Here is a 20,760-nt window from a genome sequence, read left to right as displayed (position 1 = left end):
CAAAATGGCCTGTTAGAGGCAGAACACCCTGTGTGGCGGTCTCCCCTGCGTCCTGTGTCTCACATTACTCATGTCTCAGCCACTTTCAGATGGCCCAAACATTGAAACACAGATTTGCAGCTTCCTGCCATTAAAGCTATGAAAACGTTCACCGCCGTCCAGACTTCAAATGGGACGCCATTTTTATCACCTGTCAATGAAAACGATCAAGCGCTATTCCAGTTGTAGAACGGATACCAGTCAAATTCTATTAATTCTCAGAGGTACCTCTAACAATGCTTCACGCACAACCAAGGATTTAGCAAAGAAACGACACACACACACACACGCACGCACGCACACACATACAGATCTTTAAACGCTCACACTGATCAGATTGCCTCAGTCCAACTTACCCCATGTTGCTGAATTTGGGTCCATTGTGTTTCTTACAAACATCCCTTCTCCTAAACAATGCCACAAACACCGTGCACACTTCCCTAAGCTCCATGGGGACAAGCAGACGGACCAGCCAGCCTGCTCTCAGCACTCAGCTCTCAGAGTGTCACTGGCTGACCCAGACACAGATCAAAATGTGGGTCCGCTAAAATAGGCCATTCAAGAATCATACAAGCCTGAGTGCTTTTCCCATCTAACAGACACTGCCAGCATGTTTGGTTGGTCGTCCGTTAGCTGGTCGCTGCTTTGGAATCCTGAACCACACACAACCCGCCAGCCAGTCTCAACCAGTCTCGCTTTCTATGAGGTGGCCTGCCTTGTGGTGGGTTATTATCCAATCCCTATGCTGTCCCAGTCAGGATCATGGTCTGGTAAGGGAAGTCCAAAGGGAGGGAGAAGTTAAGGGGGAGGGAAACCCTTTCCCATATGTCCCATGTTAAGCCTGAGCCAGAGGAGGACAGCCCCTGCTGTGTCGACGCTAGGCTGTGGCTAGGCTACGACCAGGGATCAGGCCTGTGGCCACAGGGGGGAAGCCGGGATACGGATCACTCAGCCTGGGATGAGTGTGAGGGATGGATGGATGGACAGCAGACGTGGAGCTTTATTGGCTGCCAGGGATTAGGGAGGCTGAGTTGAAACCGACACTTTCTATTGCTATGTAAGTCACTGCTGTGTCGTCATGTCAATACTGTACACAAGCAATAATCGCACAAATTGACAGACTGAAAGACAAACAGACGTATGTCTCAGGACACATATTACCATGATAGAGAAAGAGTGAGACCATGAGCTCATGGGTTGGATTGATCTACCTGGCTACTGCAGCCTCGGGGCTCATTGGGAAATGCCCTGGACCAAACTCTCACTCCATCAACACGGTATTAGGAGCTGAGCTCTCCCAAACCCCCATTAAGAAGGTTTGACAAAGGCACAATTTGAAAAGCCCCCCCCCCCCCCCCCACACCCCCCAAAAAAAGAGTAGGGAACAATCATCAGGTTGTGGCTGGATTGGGGTCACGAGGGGTCACCATGACTTGATGGATAAATATTATCATTGCCTTATCTTAACCTGGCAGCAGCTCCAGGAAAACTCACCCAAACTCCCCCAAACTATCCGACTCAGCATTCTTGAAGTTCCATTTTAACACTCTTTTTCTAATTTCCACTAAATCTCCTCCACCTCTGTAAATGCATATAATTGCCCGGCCGGCCGATAGATTAAGCTAAGCCACTTTTTTTTATCCTCTTTCAAACTTTTGTTTTGTGTTTTTCGACCAGAATGGGTCATTGTAATGGGGACTCTCCTGGCCTCTACCCTCTCCTCCTACCCTAGAGGGGACTGGGTGACCTGGACCCCTAATAAAGCCCTCAGGACAAATGCTGTTGGGGTCTCTACACTCGTTCTCTGACCAGGCGATACACATCCAGTTTTGTTTAAAGCGGAAAATGGGTGGGGGGGGGGGGGGGGGGGGGGGGTGCATCGTTCCCCTTTAGCACAGGGGAATCATTACAAATTCCTTAAACCCTAGGACAACTGGCTCTTTCAAGTCACCTTTGACCCCTGACAGTGAGACATGCAGGGGGACACCAAAGGGACGAGTGAGACAGTCAGAGGCCAGGCAGACCAAGGCAGTTATGTCACTGTTTTACAGCGTCCTGTTCTTCTGAGAGAGATAACGACAACCTCCAGGATGCTGCCACCATTTTCCTTTCATTTGAGTGAAGTGCCGTGTCACATAGGGTACAATTCTCACAAACATGCGACTAAAAAGTCACTGCATGGACATATGGATAAGACTTGAGTTAATTCCTCTTGAAAACACAATCCTCTCGTTCTTCCACCTCTTGTCCCTCCTTTAGTTGAGGTTGGAGTTCAAGCAAATCCATAATGTTTTTTCCACATGTACATCTCTGGCCATAGGAAGCAGTTAGCAGTAAGCTGGGAGCCAAGGGGCCCCATATGGGCAGAGGCCTCTAGCCCTCGGAGGCTCCCGGAGGATCTGTGATAGGGTTGTGTGTGTGCGTGTGTGTGTGTGACTGCGTATGTGCGTGTGAAGGGTAGCATGTGTGGCCCACATGCAGCACAGAACATCACTGACAGGCCCCAGAGGAGACACTTAGGGAGGATGACAGGATGAATCCGATTAATCCACAGCAAAACCAGGAGCACAGCTGTCCCCCAACCTCCTCAAACCTCCCCCTGCCTGGATGCTCCTCTTGGGGCATGGAGAGGAGAAGGTGGCCTGTGGTCAGGGTCTCTCCCCTCCACACACAACCTATCCCAGCTGAGGTCCTTGTACAGGCTCTTCTGTCATTCCCTATCATAAGCATTTACTGTGCCTGGCATTGCTGCTATGTAATGAAGTACAGGGTCATTTCAAGTTAGATTTGACTCCCATGTTGAGTTTAAATATGTTCATACATCTGTACAGTAGTACCCAGAGCCATATATTAAAAGATTTTGGCCAGGTTTTAGAGCGGACGCCATGTTAGTGCCTTTATTCTGGATATTTTGATGAGGTAGGAGAACGCCTCTGAGAATTCCCTATGAAATGACCCGCTGTAAACAATCAAAACAGATGTTCTTATTGATCAGCATTTGGGATAATGTGTATCCAAGTCGGTACTGTGGGCGTCTTGATAGGTTTTGAAAACGATCCAAAATAAACAGAACAAGGCGGAAGTGTCCAATGGTACTTTAGCAACGGCTATAGAGGAGAAAGTGGCGCTCCCGGGAACGTTCAGACAGAAACCTCACTGGCTAAACCCTCTAAATAAATGACTTTAGTAGCGGCTATTAAGGCACAAGTGTCTCTATGCATTGACCATGTGTATCAGTCTATGTGCCTGATCGTGTGTGGACAGGTGTTCATATTACGCCATAGACAGCTCCTGTGTGTCGCCTGCCTGACTGCCTGCCTGCCTGCCTGCCTGTTTGTGTGACTGCCACAGACGAGTGCCACCGCCACAAGATCCATACAACTTCCATAAGGTCACTGCATATTCCATGTCACTTGCCACAGGCAGTCTGCTGGTCTGCATCCTACCCAGCGACAGCCCTTTGAACAGTGGCAAGACAGGAAAGCCTTGATCATGTGTGAACCAACGGTTGCCCTACTTTCACACAGGCTTGTAATCTGACCTCGTTTAGTACGCCTGTAAAGTATCATCACAACCAACATGGTTAATCCATAGCGGAAGGGAATTAGTGTGTGTGTGTGTCTGTGTGTGTGTGTGTGTCTGTGTGTGTGCAGTATGTGAGTATGTGTATGTGTATTAACGTGGAGGTCTTGGTTACGGACATAGTTACAGATAGCACTGTGTAATCTAACAACCACTGTAATAAGTATATTTTTATAAACTGAGTGATCTCCCCTCCACTGTCACCACTATACAGTAATGATAGAGAGACTGTTACATCTGAATAACCTCTCCAAGTTGATCAGCCTCTGAAATGTAATTTCAAAACGTCCCCTGATCCCCCTAAATAAACTCAATCATTCCAATTCAACTGACTACATTGGAACTCCTGTAACTCGGTAAATTGCGGCACAAGGGAGGGTGGGGACGGAGAAATATAAAATCAGCAAAAAACAAAGCCTCTAATAAGGGTGGGTGGTTTAAATATGAAACTGACACTTATTATCAGTCTAACCGTCTCCCATCCATCGCTAATGTGTCTGACGGCTGTGAGTGGAACAGCAAAGTCTGACAGCTGTGAGTGGAACAGCAAAGTCTGACAGCTGTGAGTGGAACAGCAAAGTCTGACGCCTGTGAGTGGAACAGTAAAGTCTGACGGCTGTGAGTGGAACAGTAAAGTCTGACGGCTGTGAGTGGAACAGTAAAGTCTGACGGCTGTGAGTGGAACAGCAAAGTCTGACGCCTGTGAGTGGAACAGTAAAGTCTGACGGCTGTGAGTGGAACAGCAAAGTCTGACAGCTGTGAGTGGAACAGCAAAGTCTGACAGCTGTGAGTGGAACAGCAAAGTCTGACGCCTGTGAGTGGAACAGTAAAGTCTGACGCCTGTGAGTGGAACAGTAAAGTCTGACGGCTGTGAGTGGAACAGCAAAGTCTGACGGCTGTGAGTGGAACAGTAAAGTCTGACGGCTGTGAGTGGAACAGCAAAGTCTGACGGCTGTGAGTGGAACAGCAAAGTCTGACGGCTGTGAGTGGAACAGTAAAGTCTGACGGCTGTGAGTGGAACAGCAAAGTCTGACGGCTGTGATTGGAACAGTAAAGTCTGACGGCTGTGAGTGGAACAGCAAAGTCTGACGGCTGTGAGTGGAACAGCAAAGTCTGACGGCTGTGAGTGGAACAGCAAAGTCTGACGGCTATGAGTGGAACAGTAAAGTCTGGCGGCTGTGAGTGGAACAGTAAAGTCTGACGGCTGTGAGTGGAACAGTAAAGTCTGACGGCTGTGAGTGGAACAGCAAAGAGGCTGTTTTTTCCTCAAGACACCACCAGATGTGCGGGGTGTGAAACAGTGCCACAATCAACTCCGCAGCTGCTCCGACCGAGGGTCCCTGTTTGAAATGCTTCAAATGGTATTGGGTGTTTGATTAGCCTAAAAGGGCATTGATCTCTGAACGTGAGTGCACACACACGCAATCACCGAGCTCATTGGGAATCAGGGGAATGTGTATGTTAGCTAGCTAGCTGTGGCCGAGTGATAACTCGCCGGTACAGCTGTGGGCCGGGAACGCGCTAACACGCTAACGAGGTAAGCACATGACCATGGTCTGTAGTGTTTGTATAGCCGGACCCTATGGTCTCTCTCTCCTCTCTTCCCCTCTCTCAGTCTGTGGTAATAGTGGGGGCCAGCTTCAGCAGTCTGAAACCAAGCATGACTCTCCAAACAACACGTCTGGACTTGAACGTCCATCCACTCATTCCTGCCTGTTTACATCATCCTAGCCCCCCCCCCCCCCCCCCCCCACCCACCCACCCACCCACCACCAGTAATATGCAGACAGAATACTCCACAGAGTTGTAAATCTAGACCTAGAGTCATCATCTGCTGTTGTTATTAGTATTCACAAGCCCGAAGTCCATACTTCTCCCTTATCCTGACAAACACAACTTGTGGAGACAAAGCTGATTCAAAGTCAAGAAGGAGAGTGTGGATAAGTGACTTGGAGTTAGGCCATTGATTAGTCAGCATATTATTGCAGGTGGCCATGACCTTATACACAAAACATAGGCTTTAGTGTGCAGGTTTAAGAGTTCTCCAGCATGCAACTGAGTTCCCCAGGAGTTTGCAAAGTTCTGTCTCCATAAAGGTACAGTAGACAAGTGTTGAAGACAAATAGAAACAGTGAGAAACAGAACGAGCCTGGATCTTTCATTACCTGAAAACTGCTTCTCTCATCTTCAGGCCAAGCCCTAAGTGGAAGCCTTTGATGGGGGGCCCCAGTGGCCCCCGGGTCCATGCCTGTCCACAGGACATCCTGTCTGACTGTAGGGAGGAGGGAGGGATGGAGGAGGGCTAGACTCAGGCTCTCCTAACAATTCAGTCCGGTCAACTTCTAGTAAAGTCCATACGGCCACCTTCTTTCACCTCCATCTTCCGCTACTTGTCTATGTAACTCTGCTCCTGTCTAACTAACTGTTCAAACTTCAGCCCTCGAGAAGTTGAGAGGGCTCCTGTTAGTTGGTTTCCCGTTGTCCTCTCTCCTCTCTCTACAGTGTCAGGCCCCTGTGTGTGTAAATAACCTACAGGGTGGGCTGTGTGGGCTCTAAATCTTCTACTAATCCCTGAGTTTTAATGACGACCAATCTAGAGCTAGCTCCCTGAGGGCTGACCCAAGTCAGGGGCTGACCATGTGACCTTCCTGCTGGGGTCTCCTCCCCTTTAATGCTCAGCTGGATAGGGATGGGGGAGGGTGTGTGTGTGTTGGTGGGGTTCGAGTGTGTGAGTGACCAGTCCCTTAAGGAATGCAGACCTGCTGATCTGAGGACAGACATGAACACAAAGGAAAACACAAAACTGGGAACCGAGACTATGACGTCTTTTTGTGTACAAAACAGAGAAGGAAGCCAGACGACCCACTACTGAACGATTGTTTCGATCAGGTTCCTGGCCTTACATTCACCTCCCGAAAAGAAAACAAAGGCACATCAGGAAGCACACACACATCGACGCTTGGGCTAGTAAAAAGCTGTGCTTCTCTGGGGTTCATCTGGCACCACTCTTAGGATTTCTCTGATGTGTGTGTTTTCTCTATTCCCTGATCAGAGAGAAGGAAGGAGGAAGACAGCGAGGTGCTATGGATCTAACAAGGAGCTCATTAACATAACTCTCTCATATCAGCACATAACACCTTGGTTTTCCAAAACAGGAGATTGGAAAGCAACCTGGTCTCAGAGCATTTCGTATTATTCTGTACATAAATCTGGGACACTCCATTTAGTATGATATGTTATATTTCATATGGTATGCATTAGTTTGTGGATGTCCATCACCCATTTCGTATGATATGTTACGAATTACAATTCATATTTTATATGATGAATTTGCAAAAAGTACAATATGTTTCCGAATTTGCAAAACATAATATATATTATGAATTCTAACTAGGTGGCTAACGTTAGCTAGGCTAGGGGTTTGGGTTAGGAGTTAGGTTTAAGTTTAGAAGTTAAGTGTAGGGTTCAGGTTAGGGGAAGGGTTAGCTAACATGCTAAGTAGTTGCAAAGTAGCTAAAAAGTAGTAAGTAGTTGAAAAGTTGGTCATTAGATAAAATGCTCAAGTTGTCCGTGATGAGATTCGCACTCAAAACTTTTGGTTTACTAGACGTCACATTTGGGTTGTTAGACGTTTGCATTATACGCCTACCCATCCACCCCGACCAACCACCCTACTTTCTTTTCTGTCTTAAGTACTTAAGTAGCCATACCAAACATAACATATCATACTAATTTGAGTATTCCGAATTTACGTTTACTATGTTACGTCTAGTCTATGAAACCAGGCTGTGGAAAGACGAAACTAAAACAGACTAATAACTTGACAAAAAAGGGTGTCCTGTTATGTTAAGGAAGTTTGACTGAAAAAAATATGGTTCTGTTACATATAGACAGACATAACATATTATAAGCCCTTTAAGACAGGCCCATAACATGTTATAAAGCATTATTCCTGCAGGCTATAAAAATGTTACCGGAATATTGATATGTGGTTGTGGTATTTTATCTTTATCCAATTTAGAGGTCCTATTCTAACCTTATTTCAATGCACTATCATTCAATGTGACCTCATTTAGATTTAATTTAACCTTTATTTCATCAGTCAAGAACAAACACTGGGCCAATTTTGTCCCACCCTATGGGATGTGATACTGCCTGGATACGAACCAGGGACTGTTGTGATGCCTCTTGCATGGAGATGCACTGCCTTAGACAGCTGCGCCACTCGGGAGCCACAATTAACGATACTCAAATGAATTGTTGCCATGGGTCAAATAGATTCCAGTCTATTTAAGGGTGTTTTCACATACAGCCCTCTTTAAAATAACTGATCTCAGTCCTCTTTAAAGTGAACTCTGGGGTAAAAAAAGCAAAAGAACTGAGTTCTCGTTCTATTCCCACTGCCCTTGCCTTTGAATGAGGATTCAACTCTTTTGCCAATTCACTTCACCGATTCTGTGGCCTGAGTCCTCTTAAAATTCACATTTTAAAAAACAGAAATGATTTCACCTTTATTTAATCAGGTAGGCTAGTTGAGAACAAGTTCTCATTTACAACTGCGACATGGCCAAGATAAAGCAAAGCAGTGCGACACAAACAACAACACACATTGTTATGTTTAGAAAGGAAGTAATACTATTTTCCAACATTCAATCAATGCATTCTGGGTTTTTACAAAGTGCAGGACAAGCAATTCCATCCGAACATGTTATCAGACAGCTAGATATACCTACTCACATTTTGGAAGCTAATAGACTGCATTTATTTAAAATATGAGTCATAATAATAATGATCAGAAGATAATATTAATAACAGAATAAATATCAGAAGAATAACTGCAGATTAAATAATGTTGTAATTGAAAATTGTACACCAAATGCCCCTTTAAGAGCAAGCATTGATTCACCAAATATGTTGTTGCCTTCCTACGCTATTCAACCCCCATAATCAAATAAACAGTTTACAAGGCTCTCATCCTATAGATCACATATTGCAAAAAAATGATCTGAACATCGTATCAGTATGAAACTCCACACAAATGTTGTAATATCTGTGCATCGCTAATCAATATCCAAAAACAGCTATTTTTTTCTGTGACCCTACACGTCATCATCTTCTCTCTTTCGTGGAACCAATGTGAGGGGTTATGTCAGAGGAAACGGTGTTGCAGTAGTCTAGTGTGTTATGCCGGAAATAATGAGAAGCGAACCTGGGGAGCTTTGTGTTCACACTGCCCTAAAAAAGTGAACCGGACAGCGGAATTCAAGAGAACCGAACTCAGACCACCTTTCGAGATGGTTTCAGTTCGGGTTTGCTTCAGGGGCACTTTTGAGGTGTCTGATTTCCTTTGGAGTGTTCACACTGCACAAACAAATTCTGCAAAAATTGTCTCAAAGGGACCAAGTGTGAAAACACCCGAAGAGATTGGATGTCAACCTCCATAATTCCTGGATATTATCTATGAGGACACATTCATGTGAAGAGGCTATTCTCTTCTGATGAGAAATGAATGGTAGGCTATGTCTGTGTCCCAAATGGTACCATATTCCCTAAATAGTTCACTACTTTCAAGCATGGGCCATAGGGCTCTAGTCAAAAGTAGTGCATTATGTAGGGAATAGGGTGCCATTTGGGATGAAGATTATATGTTGCATAGATGAATGCAGGGCATATACTGTAGGTTCTATCCTTGACAACCAAAGAAACAGGTACAATGGAAGGTTATTTCACTGGAGAATCAGATTTTAGTGGGATTACAAGTAATAATGCAGGTAACAATATAGTAATGAAATAATGCAACTATAGGATGGCACAATATGCTCAATCATCCTGAACTAAGTACTAGACACAATGTGTGTGTGTGTGTCAGTGACTTAAGAGTGCAGAGCTGGCATTATCAAGTGGGTCAAAGGTTCAGGCTGAAGACAGTGTGGGCAGCCTGCTGACTGACTGGTTTGCTGGCTGGTTTGCTGGCTGGTAAGCTCTTAATTAAAGTGACCACACAGATGTCCCATCTGCCACTGCGACCACCGCCACACATTACTGGCTCCCATGTAAATATAATAATCCAATGAGAGGCCAGGTACACACACACATACACACATGCAGGGATACACGCAAATCACACACAAACACACACACACGTACGCAATAAACACACAAGCACACGCACCCACACCCGAAGCCACCGACGCAGCCAGACACTCCAACATACAAAAACAAACATTATGAATTCAACAAGCCACTGAGTCTCTCTAAAGCCTTTTCGCTCCTCTGTGTGTCACTGCAGGGACACCTCCTTTAATAGGCACTGAAAAGTACAGAAACAAGAGCAATATAATGACAAAAAAACACATTTCTAGCAATCCTTGTTGAAATTACTGCCATCCACCACTACTGACAATGAGCAATACAGGGAGAATTACACCAGCAATGCCAAGCACTTCATCTCCTATAGCGTGTGTTGGGAAGGTCTCTTTTCGCTGAGCATTATAAGGACATAATGGAATCCCTGTTCTTCCACAGTCTAGGGGCCGAGGAGGCATGCAGTCATCCACAGGAGTCACAGCCAATAAGAACAATCCCTCTGGAGAGAGGCAACCGCCCGGCGACGGAAGCATCTGTCACAAAGGGACTATAGCAGGACCCAATCACAGATAAGCCTAATATATTTTTTCCCCTACACACATACATGCACACCCAGTCTGGCTCGCCTCACTTATTCGGGCTATGGGACATCGGGCATCGTTATGCTAACTCTATCAGCTGATTCATTGGTCCGCGCCAGTGATAGCCCAGAATATAAACAGATCTGAGATCAGCCTGGAGTCTGGATGATGTGACAGAACACATAATAAGGCTATGGCTGGTTGAGTCAGACACTGATTGGGGATCAGACTGATGGCAGACATAACTGAGGCAGTCACAGAGGCAGTCAGGGAAGGGCGATATGAATAGGGACAAAGACTGGAGACAGGCACTTATGTAAACATGATACGATGTCGCCCCCGCTCACTGACTTTTATTAGATCTCTGTGTTGAATGATCTGTGCCCGATTCCTCAGGCATTATTCCATATGGGGGGGGGGGAAGCTAGCTACTATACAGATACACAATAGCATGTCTGAGCTGACTGTGTTCTCTGTGCTGACTGCAAAATCTAATCCATACTGTACGCCCACATGGATAAAGGAGTTCCGCGACAGAATGAATGTGTTGATAGATATGCATATAGATATATGGTGACAGGATGCCACAGCCAAGGCTGAACATGATACAGAGTTGTGGGGCATGGGTATGTTAAGCTTGTGGGCTGGAATGACAATGGCCCATGCTGATGGTTTAACCACTATTTCTCCATTAAGTTTGACACCATATAGAATCATTGGGATATAAGTTAATTAACATTTAATAGATGTGCATTGCAGTGTGTTAGCCATCAAGGCTGTTGTGAATGAGGTCGAGTGAAGCGGGTGAGTAGCCAGAATAGCCACTACACTAACACATCTGACATTCCTTGGAGGCGTGGGTCCGAATCCCACTTCTGACACCATTGTTGCGATTTGGGGGATGCTTGAACTCCAAATCGCCTTGACCAAGGGCAGCGACAGTAACCACTGGCCCACAAACACCCTTGGTCTTAAGAACGTCAGATTTCTTACAATACTAATACAGAACTTAGAGAAGAAACACTAATACCATTGTTAGACTTGTACCATAGCTGGACTAACCCCATAGTTAAACACTACATGGCAACTATGACAACTACACGTTTAGAGGTCATTCTGAGCAACTAACTCCAGACAACTAACTCCAATCCAATGTCAGACTATTTTAATATGACAGATTTTCTCACCCAATTTAAAATGGGAAGATAAGCGCTCATTATAAAAATCCACGGGTTATTCTCGTAAGGCGGTGCGTTGAATGACTATCTCCTAATTATGACATCAGTTCGGAGCTGAGTGGTGAATTATTTTACATACTGTCACACCTCAATGAGCCTGTAGTAGGATGAAAATGATCATACAGTAAGGGGGAAATGGACTCTCGAAGCAGTTGTCATTCTTCACGGTCAGAGAACTGACAAAGACTTCATCCTTCCTTCATTTTAAATGTTGGAGAGATACAAATGTGTATTTCAATACAGTCAAGGTTGACTGATGAAGTGACACACCAAGAGGTAGGTCTATACTCTCCAATGAAGTGGAGAAAGATAAGAGGAGAGACGGTTTGCAATAAAGATTTCTCAACACAAAAGATTTAAAAACAGAGATGGCTCATTTTTTGGGGTGTAAATTAAAATTGGCCCCTAGTTTGAAACCTGTGGCAAAGTCTGTGGCATTAAAATCTTTGGCATTATGTCAATGAGTATGGCAGTGCAATCTGATGGTAGCATAGACAGAATGTATCTAGGCCTATATAGGTTGTGTCTGACCTGTGTCATGCTACAGTGGTACAGTAAGCTGGTGGTGCCTACTGGTATGTTGTCATGGAAACGTTGCCATGGCGCGTGGGACGGCGGTGTATGTGTGTGTGTGTGTGTGTGTGTGTGTGTGTGTGTGTGTGTGTGTGTGTGTGTGTGTGTGTGTGTGTGTGTGTGTGTGTGTGTGTGTGTGTGTGTGTGTGTGTGCGCGCTCATGTCTGTGCCTGTGTCAGTGTGTGTGTGTCAGTGTGTATGTATATGTGTGTGTGCGTGGGTGCGTGCGTAGGGGCTGCGTGTTACCTGGAGAAGTGCTGCTGTAGCGAAACCATCTGCGCTCGGCCCAGCTCCGACTCGTCCGTCACCTCCCGAAGCCGCTTCTCACTGTCCAATCGCAGGCGTCGCTCTTCCTCTAGCACGTGAATCAGCTTTTGTCGCTGTGGGGAAAAGGACAGAGTCAGGTTGGCTGCTGGCTGTCAACAAAACAGCTAAATGTAACAGGTGTTGTTACTGGTCAACAGGTAGAGAGACAGAAAAGCCACCAGCAACATAGACCAAAGTCTGTGACTATCTACATGTCACAAATATCTATTTCATAATATCTATTTCATAATATCCATTTCATAATATCTATTTCATAACATTTATGTCATGACATCTACAGTTGAAGTCAGAAGTTTACATACACTTAGGTTGGAGTCATGAAAACTCGTTTTTCAACCACTCCACAAATTTCTTGTTAACAAACTATAGTTTTGGGAAGTCGGTTAGGACATCTACTTTGTGCATGACACAAGTAATTTTTCCAACAATTGCTTAAAGACAGATTATTTCACTTATAATTCACTGTATCACAATTCCAGTGTGTCAGAAGTTACCATACACTAAGTTGACTGTGCCTTTAAACAGCTTGGAAAATTCCAGAAAATTATGTCATGGCTTTAGAAGCTTCTGATAGGCTAATTGACATCATTTGAGTCAATTGGAGGTGTACCTGTGGATGTATTTCAAGGCCTACCTTCAAACTCAGTGCCTCTTTGCTGGACATCATGGGAAAATCAAAAGAAATCAGCCAAAACCTCAGAAAAAAACATTGTAGACCTCCACAGGTCTGGTTCATCCTTGGGAGTAATTTCCAAACGCCTGAAGGTACCACGTTCATCTGTACGAACATAAGTACGGAAGTATAAACACCATGGGACCACGCAGCCTTCATACCATCCCAACCGTGAAGCACGGGGTGGCAGCATCATGTTGTGGTTGTGCTTTGCTGCAGGAGGGACTGGTGCACTTCACAAAATAAATGGCAGGAAAATTATGTGGATGTATTGAAGCAACATCTCAAGACATCAGTCAGGAAGTTAAAGCTTGGTCGCAAATGGGTCTTCCAAATGGACAATGACCCCAAGCATACTTCCAAAGTTGTGGCAAAATGGCTTAAGGACAACAAAGTCAAGATATTGGAGTGGCCATCACAAAGCCCTGACCTCAATCCTATAGAAAATTTGTGGACAGAACTGAAAAGGTGTGTGCGAGCAAGGAGGCCTAGAAACCTGACTCAGTTACACCAGCTCTGTCAGGAGGAATGGGCCAAAATTCACCCAACTTATTGTGGGAAGCTTGTGGAAGGTTACCCGAAACGTTTAACCCAAGTTAAACAATTTAAAGACAATGCTACCAAATACTAATATAGTGTATGTAAACTTCTGACCCACTGGGAATGTGATGAAAGAAATAAAAGTTGAAACAAATAATTCTCTCTACTATTATTCTGACATTTCACATTCTTAAAATAAAGTGGTGAATCTTTGTACAGGGAATTCTTACTAGGATTAAATGTCAGGAATTGTGAAAAACTGAGTTGAAATGTATTTGGCTAAGGTGTATGTGAACCTCCGACTTCAACTGTATATTAAGATATCTATATATAGTCAACTTCCCATGGCCTTGTAGTCTATGTTGACGCATCCACTACAATGTTCACTGTGAATGACACACGTGATGAAATGTACATTACACCTTCTATTGTAAGACAGCCATAGTCAGCTACCCATGGACTTGGTGGCTATATACTGTGTAGGAGGCAGTTAGCGGTTGGGCCAGTATCTAAAAAGTTGCTGGTTTGTATCCCCGAGCCAACAAGTTGGAAAGAATCTGCCATTCTGCCCTTGAGCAAGGCAGTTAACCCCCAACAACATATACTCCGGGCGCCGTTGACGTCGAATCAGAGGGATCGGGTTAAATGTGGAAGACACACTTCGGTTGAATGCATTTAGCTGTGCAACTGACTAGGTATCCCCTTTTCCTTCCTTCCTTTCGAGGCATCCCCTGTAACTATAGCCTTCACTGGGAATGAGATATATCATGGAATGTCCATAAAACATACTGTAAAGAACGGCTATCAGTATCTGCATTTATTCTAGGCACGATTTCCCTTTGCTATAATCACAGCCCCTAATATTGTACTGTATGTTATAGTGTTCAAGTGAAGAGGAAATTCAGCCACTCTTGGCAGACATGAGGAGGATATGTCCAATTTCCTCTTCAGTTTTCTCCTCAATTCATGCACATTAGTTGGAGAACGAGGTAGGGGCAGTGTTCGTTTCACTTTGTACCATTATTGTGTTCAACAGTGTCACGGCCTCTCTTTTTTTTAACCAGAAGTAAACAACCTTATATTTTGGCAATAAGCTTATTACACCCTAGACAGAGGGAGATGGTTGAGTGGTTAAACCTACTGTACGGCTAAGAGGCTTACCCAGCATGCAGTGATCAATAGTTACATCTGCCACTTACTGTAACTAGGTAGATTTTGCCATATGGAGGCAGATTATAGTTAAATTAGTGCACTAACTTTCTCCATATCATGTCTTCAGTGTTAAAGTATCTTCAAGGGAAATCCCCAAAGTCAACCAGCTTGTGGAAGTTTAGATGTAGAGCAGGCAGTGTTTGGCCCCACAAAACTTTACCACAGAACCCCGACATTATCTTTGACTTGAAACTTCTTCCCTGAGATGGTCAGACAGGAAGGCAGGCAGGCCGCATAGCCTTTGAAGTGTAGAATCTGAACCAAGGACAGTTTCTCCTTTGGAGTAACTTCTGAGGCTTCAGGACATAGTGCATGTTCCAATTAGGGTCATAGAAAAAAAAATGGGATGTTCAGAAGCTTTTCTGCTTTTCGAGACTCTGTAGCAAAAGTTGATCATCTTTCAGCAGTGAGCCTGCAGTGGAGTCTTTAAAAACCATGTTTAGTAAAGAAAAATCTAGCATTAGTGCTGTTGCTTTCCGCTGATTCTAGCAGCAGGGTTTAAGCTTTAACTTACACTGAGTGTACAAGACATTAAGGACACCTGACATAGACTGACCAGGAGAATCCAGGTGAAAGCTATGATCCCTTATTGATGTCACTTGTTAAATCCACTTCAAACGGTGTAGAGGAAGGAGAGGAGACAGGTTAAAGAAGGATTTTTAAGCCTTGATACAATTGAGACATGGATTGTGTATCAGGGTTAGGTCAGAAGATGTACAAGATTAACTTATTACCACAGCTGCAATAGGATTGTGAGTTTGCTCAACATTTTTTTTTTTTTTTTAAAGCATACTCACAATCCTATTGCAGCTGGTTGCCTTACAATTGTACATTTGAATCAACAGCTTATTATTATTACAGTGCAGAGTGCTGCATTACACTGGGTATCCATCTTGTGCCATGGCAACTGGAATGGCTTTAGGAGCTCGAATTAGAAACATGATATCGTTCTCCTGAACTGTAGAATTACAAATGCACTGCTAAAATAGATGTTATGAAATACAGTTGAAGTCGGAAGTTTACATACACCCTAGCCAAATACATTTAAACTCAGTTTTTCACAATTCCTGACATTTAATCAGAGTAAAAAATCCCTGTTTTAGGTCAGATATGATCACCAATTTTTTTCCTGAGCTCTTGGCTGATTTCTTTTGATTTTCCAATGATGTCAAGCAAAGATGCACTGAGTGTGAAGGTAGGCCTTGAAATACATTTTCTGGAATTTTCCAAGCTCTTTAAAGGCATAGTCAACTAAGTGTATGCAAACTTCTGACCCACTGGAATTGTGATACAGTGAAATATAAGTGAAATAATCTGTCTGTAAACAATTGTTGGAAAAATTACTTGTGTCATGCACAAAGTAGATGTCCTAATCAACTTGCCAAAACTATAGTTTGTTAGCAAGATATTTGTGGAATGGCTGAAAAACGAGTTTTAATGACTCCAACCTAAGTGTATGGAAACTTCCGACTTCAACTGTATATTACTATATGGTTGTCTTACTATATGGATGTCTTACTATATGGATGTCTTACTATATGGATGTCTTAGTATATGGATGTCTTACTATAAGTCGTACTATATGGATGTCTTACTATATGGATGTCTTACTATAAGTCGTACTATATGGATGTCTTACTATATGGATGTCGTACTATATGGATGTCTTACTATATGGATGTCTTACTATATGGATGTCTTACTATAAGTCGTACTATATGGATGTCTTACTATATGGATGTCTTACTATATGGATGTCTTACTATAAGGATGTCTTACTATAAGTCGTACTATATGGATGTCTTACTATATGGATGTCTTACTATATGGATGTCTTACTATATGGATGTCTTACTATATGGATGTCTTACTATAAGTCGTACTATATGGATGTCTTACTATAAGTCGTACTATATGGATGTCTTACTATATGGATGTCTTACTATAAGTCTTACTATATGGATGTCTTACTATAAGGATGTCTTACTATAAGTCTTACTATATGGATGTCTTACTATATGGATGTCTTACTATATGGATGTCTTACTATATGGATGTCTTACTATATGGATGTCTTACTATAAGTCTTACTATATGGATGTCTTACTATATGGATGTCTTACTATAAGGATGTCTTACTATAAGTCTTACTATATGGATGTCTTACTATATGGATGTCTTACTATATGGATGTCTTACTATAAGTCGTACTATATGGATGTCTTACTATATGGATGTCTTACTATAAGTCTTACTATATGGATGTCTTACTATATGGATGTCTTACTATATGGATGTCTTACTATAAGTCTTACTATATGGATGTCTTACTATAAGTCTTACTTTAAGGATGTCTTACTATATGGATGTCTTACTATAAGTCTTACTATATGGATGTCTTACTATATGGATGTCGTACTATATGGATGTCTTACTATATGGATGTCGTACTATAAGTCTTACTATAAGTCTTACTATATGGATGTCTTACTATAAGTCTTACTATATGGATGTCTTACTATATGGACATGTCTTACTATAAGTCTTACTATAAGGATGTCTTACTATAAGTCTTACTATATGGATGTCTTACTATAAGTCTTACTATATGGATGTCTTACTATATGGATGTCTTACTATATGGATGTCTTACTATAAGAATGTCTTACTATAAGTCTTACTATATGGATGTCTTACTATATGGATGTCTTACTATATGGATGTCTTACTATATGGATGTCTTACTATAAGGATGTCTTACTACATGGATGTCTTACTATATGGATGTCTTACTATAAGTCTTACTATATGGATGTCTTACTACAGTGGCAAGAAAAAGTATGTGAACCCCTAGGAATTACCTGGATTTCTGCATAAATTGGTGATTAAATTTGATCTGATCTTCATCTAAGACAATAGACAAAAATAGTGTGTCCTCTTCATGTCCTCATCCAAAAGCTAATTGGAGTCAGCTAACCTGGAGTCCAATCAATGAGACAAGATTGGAGATAGAGCTGCCTTGCCCTATAAAAAACACTCACAAAATGTAAGTTTGCTATTCACAAGAAGCATTGGCTGATGTGAACCATGCCTCAATCAAAAGAGATCTCAGAAGACTTAAGATTAAGAATTGTTGACTTGCATAAAGCTGGAAAGGGTTACAAAAGTATCTCTAAAAGCCTTGATGTTCATCAGTCCACGGTAAAACAAATAGTCTATAAATGGAGAAAGTTCAGCTTTGTTGCTACTCTCCCTAGGAGTGGCCATCCTGCCAAGATGTGCATGAGCACAGCATGTTCAATGAGGTTAAGAAGAATCCTAGAGTATCAGCTAAAGACTTACAGTAATCTCTGGAACATGCTACCATCTCTGACAAGTCTACGATACGTAAAACACTAAACAAGAATGATGTTCATGGGAGGACACCACAGAAGAAGACACTGCTGTCCAATTTTTTTTTTGCTGCACATCTGAAGTATGCAAAAGAGCACCTGGATGTTCCACAGTGCTTCTGGCAAGATATTCTGTGGACAGATCAAACTACAGTTGAGTTGTTTGGAAGGAACACACAACCCTATGTGTGGAGAAAAAAGTCACAGCACACCAACATCAAAACCTCATCCCAACTGTAAAGTATGGTGGAGGGAGCATCATGGTTAGGGGCTGCTTTGCTGCCTCAGGGCCTGGACAGCTTGCTATCATCAACGGAAAAATGAATTCCCAAGTTTATCTAGACATTTGGCAGGAGAATGTTAGGCTATTTGTCTGCCAATTGAAGCGCAACAGAAGTTGGGTGATGTAACAGGACAACGACCCAAAACACAGAATGGCTTCAACAGAATGGCTTCAACAGAAGAAAATACGCCTTCTGGAATGGCCCAGTCAGAGTCATGACCTCAACCTGATTGAGATACTGTGGCATGACCTCAAGAGAGCAGTTCACACCAGACGTCCCAAGAATATTGCTGAACTGGAACAGTTTTGTAAAGAGGAATGCTCCAAAATTCCTCCTGACCATTGTGCAGGTCTGATCCGCAACTACAGAAAACATTGGGTTGAGGTTATTGCTGCCAAAGGAGGGTCAACTAGTTACTAAATCCAAGGGTTCACATAGTTTTTCTACCCTGCACTGTGGATGTTTACACAGTGTGTTCAATAAAGACATGAACACGTATAATTGTTTGTGTGTTATTAGTTTAAGCAGACTGTGTTTGTCTATTGTTGTGACCTAGATGAAGATCAAATCAAATTGTATGACCAATTTATGCAAAAATCCAGGTATTTCAAAAGGGTTCACATACTTTTTCTTGACACTGTATGCGTCTCACTGTATGGACGTCTCCCTATATGGACATCTTATAAAAGCACAAGTCCCATCTCCTGACTTCCTTCTGTTCTCTGTACTGTTGTCCTGAACAGGGTCAGTTAGAGACTGCATCTGGATAGAAACACTTAAAGAGGCCTCCCGGGTGGCGCAGTGGTCTAAGGCACTGCCTCGCAGTGCTAGCTGTGCCACCTGAACCCATTCTGGGTTCGAGCTCAGGCTCTGTCGCAACCGGCCGCGACCGGGAGGCCCATGGGGCGGCGCACAATTGGCCCAGCGTCGTCCAGGTTAGGGAGGGTTTGGCCGGCAGGGATATCCTTGTCTCATTGCGCACTAGTGACTCCTGTGGCGGGCCGGGCGCAGTGCATGCTGACCAGGTCGCCAGGTGTACGGTGTTTCTTCCGACACATTGGTGCGGCTGGCTTCCGGGTTGGATGTGCATTGTGTCAAGAAGCAGTGCGGCTAGGTTGGGTTGTGTTTCGGAGGACGCATGACTCTCGACCTTCGCCTCTCCCGAGTCCGTACGGGAGTTGCAGTGATGAGACAAGACTAACTACTACCAATTGGATTCCACGAAATTGGGGAGAAAAGGGGTAAAAAAGGTGCTAAATAATAAATACATTTTGAGTTGAGTTTGAGTTTATTTTTACAGGGACAGTGCACATTAATCAACGTTTCAGTAAAAGTGCCGGTTTTAGCCAGCCGGCTAATTTTCAACCGCAGTCCCTGGGCAGGTTATTAAAAACAATTACAATATAGACAATAGCAACATAGAACAAGACATAGCATACAGACATAGCAACATAGGACAAGCAAGACGTAGCATACAGACAGAGCAACATAGAACAAAAAGCAGTAAGACAAAATTCATAAAAGCAACGAAGTGTTTCCACACCTCACAAGTTACAGACAACAGACATGGAAAGCGGCAACACACAGCTAGGGACCATGTTCACAAATCTGATTGATCTTTAGCCATGTCTTCAAGCATTTTGTGAAAGTGTGATATGTGGTGCAGTTATGTGTGTCTGATGGCAGTGTATTCCAGACATGGGAAGCTCTCACAGAGAAAGCGGATTTACTAAAGGTGCTTTTCCTTAGGGGAACTATACAGTCACCTCTCATGGCAGACCTTGTAGATCTGCTGCCATATGTTTGGGTTTTCTGTTTAACAAAAATACTGAGTGGAGGGGGAGCCAAGCCATTTAGGATCTTGAATACAAGACATGCGTCGGTGTATTGCACAAGATTTTCCCAACTCAGGAGCTCATGCTTTCTGAGGATGTGACAGTGATGATGGCTATTGGGCTTCCTATCAAGCACTTTGAGAGCCTGTTTGTAGACAGACTGAATAGGTCTTACTGTTGTACAGCAAGCTTGGGCCCAACTAGTCAAGCAGTATGTTAAGTGGGGGAGTATCATAGATTTGAAGTACAGTTTTGCTACCTCTGTAGTCAAACAATTTCGTATAAATCGGAAATTAGCTAGGTTGAATTTGGTTATTTGAATTACCTTTTTCACATGCTTTTTAAAAGAGAGGTTGGAATCAAGTATGATGCCAAGGTACTTAAAATCAGATACCAC

General features: G+C 43.3%; 1 protein-coding gene across 1 annotated transcript in view; it reads right to left on the bottom strand.

The window, feature by feature from the left end:
* Positions 1-20,760, bottom strand: part of LOC120033200 (nck-associated protein 5-like) — a 94,865-nt gene that overhangs the window by 63,687 nt on the left and 10,418 nt on the right. The window contains exon 2 of the mRNA XM_038979484.1: positions 12,347-12,480. Coding sequence (XP_038835412.1) covers positions 12,347-12,480 — 134 coding nt within the window. The remainder of the gene's footprint in view (positions 1-12,346; positions 12,481-20,760) is intronic.

The sequence above is a fragment of the Salvelinus namaycush genome, chromosome 40, assembly GCF_016432855.1.
Source record: "Salvelinus namaycush isolate Seneca chromosome 40, SaNama_1.0, whole genome shotgun sequence".
In the NCBI taxonomy this organism is placed as follows: domain Eukaryota; kingdom Metazoa; phylum Chordata; class Actinopteri; order Salmoniformes; family Salmonidae; genus Salvelinus; species Salvelinus namaycush.
This window is presented reverse-complemented; position numbering and strand designations above follow the sequence as displayed.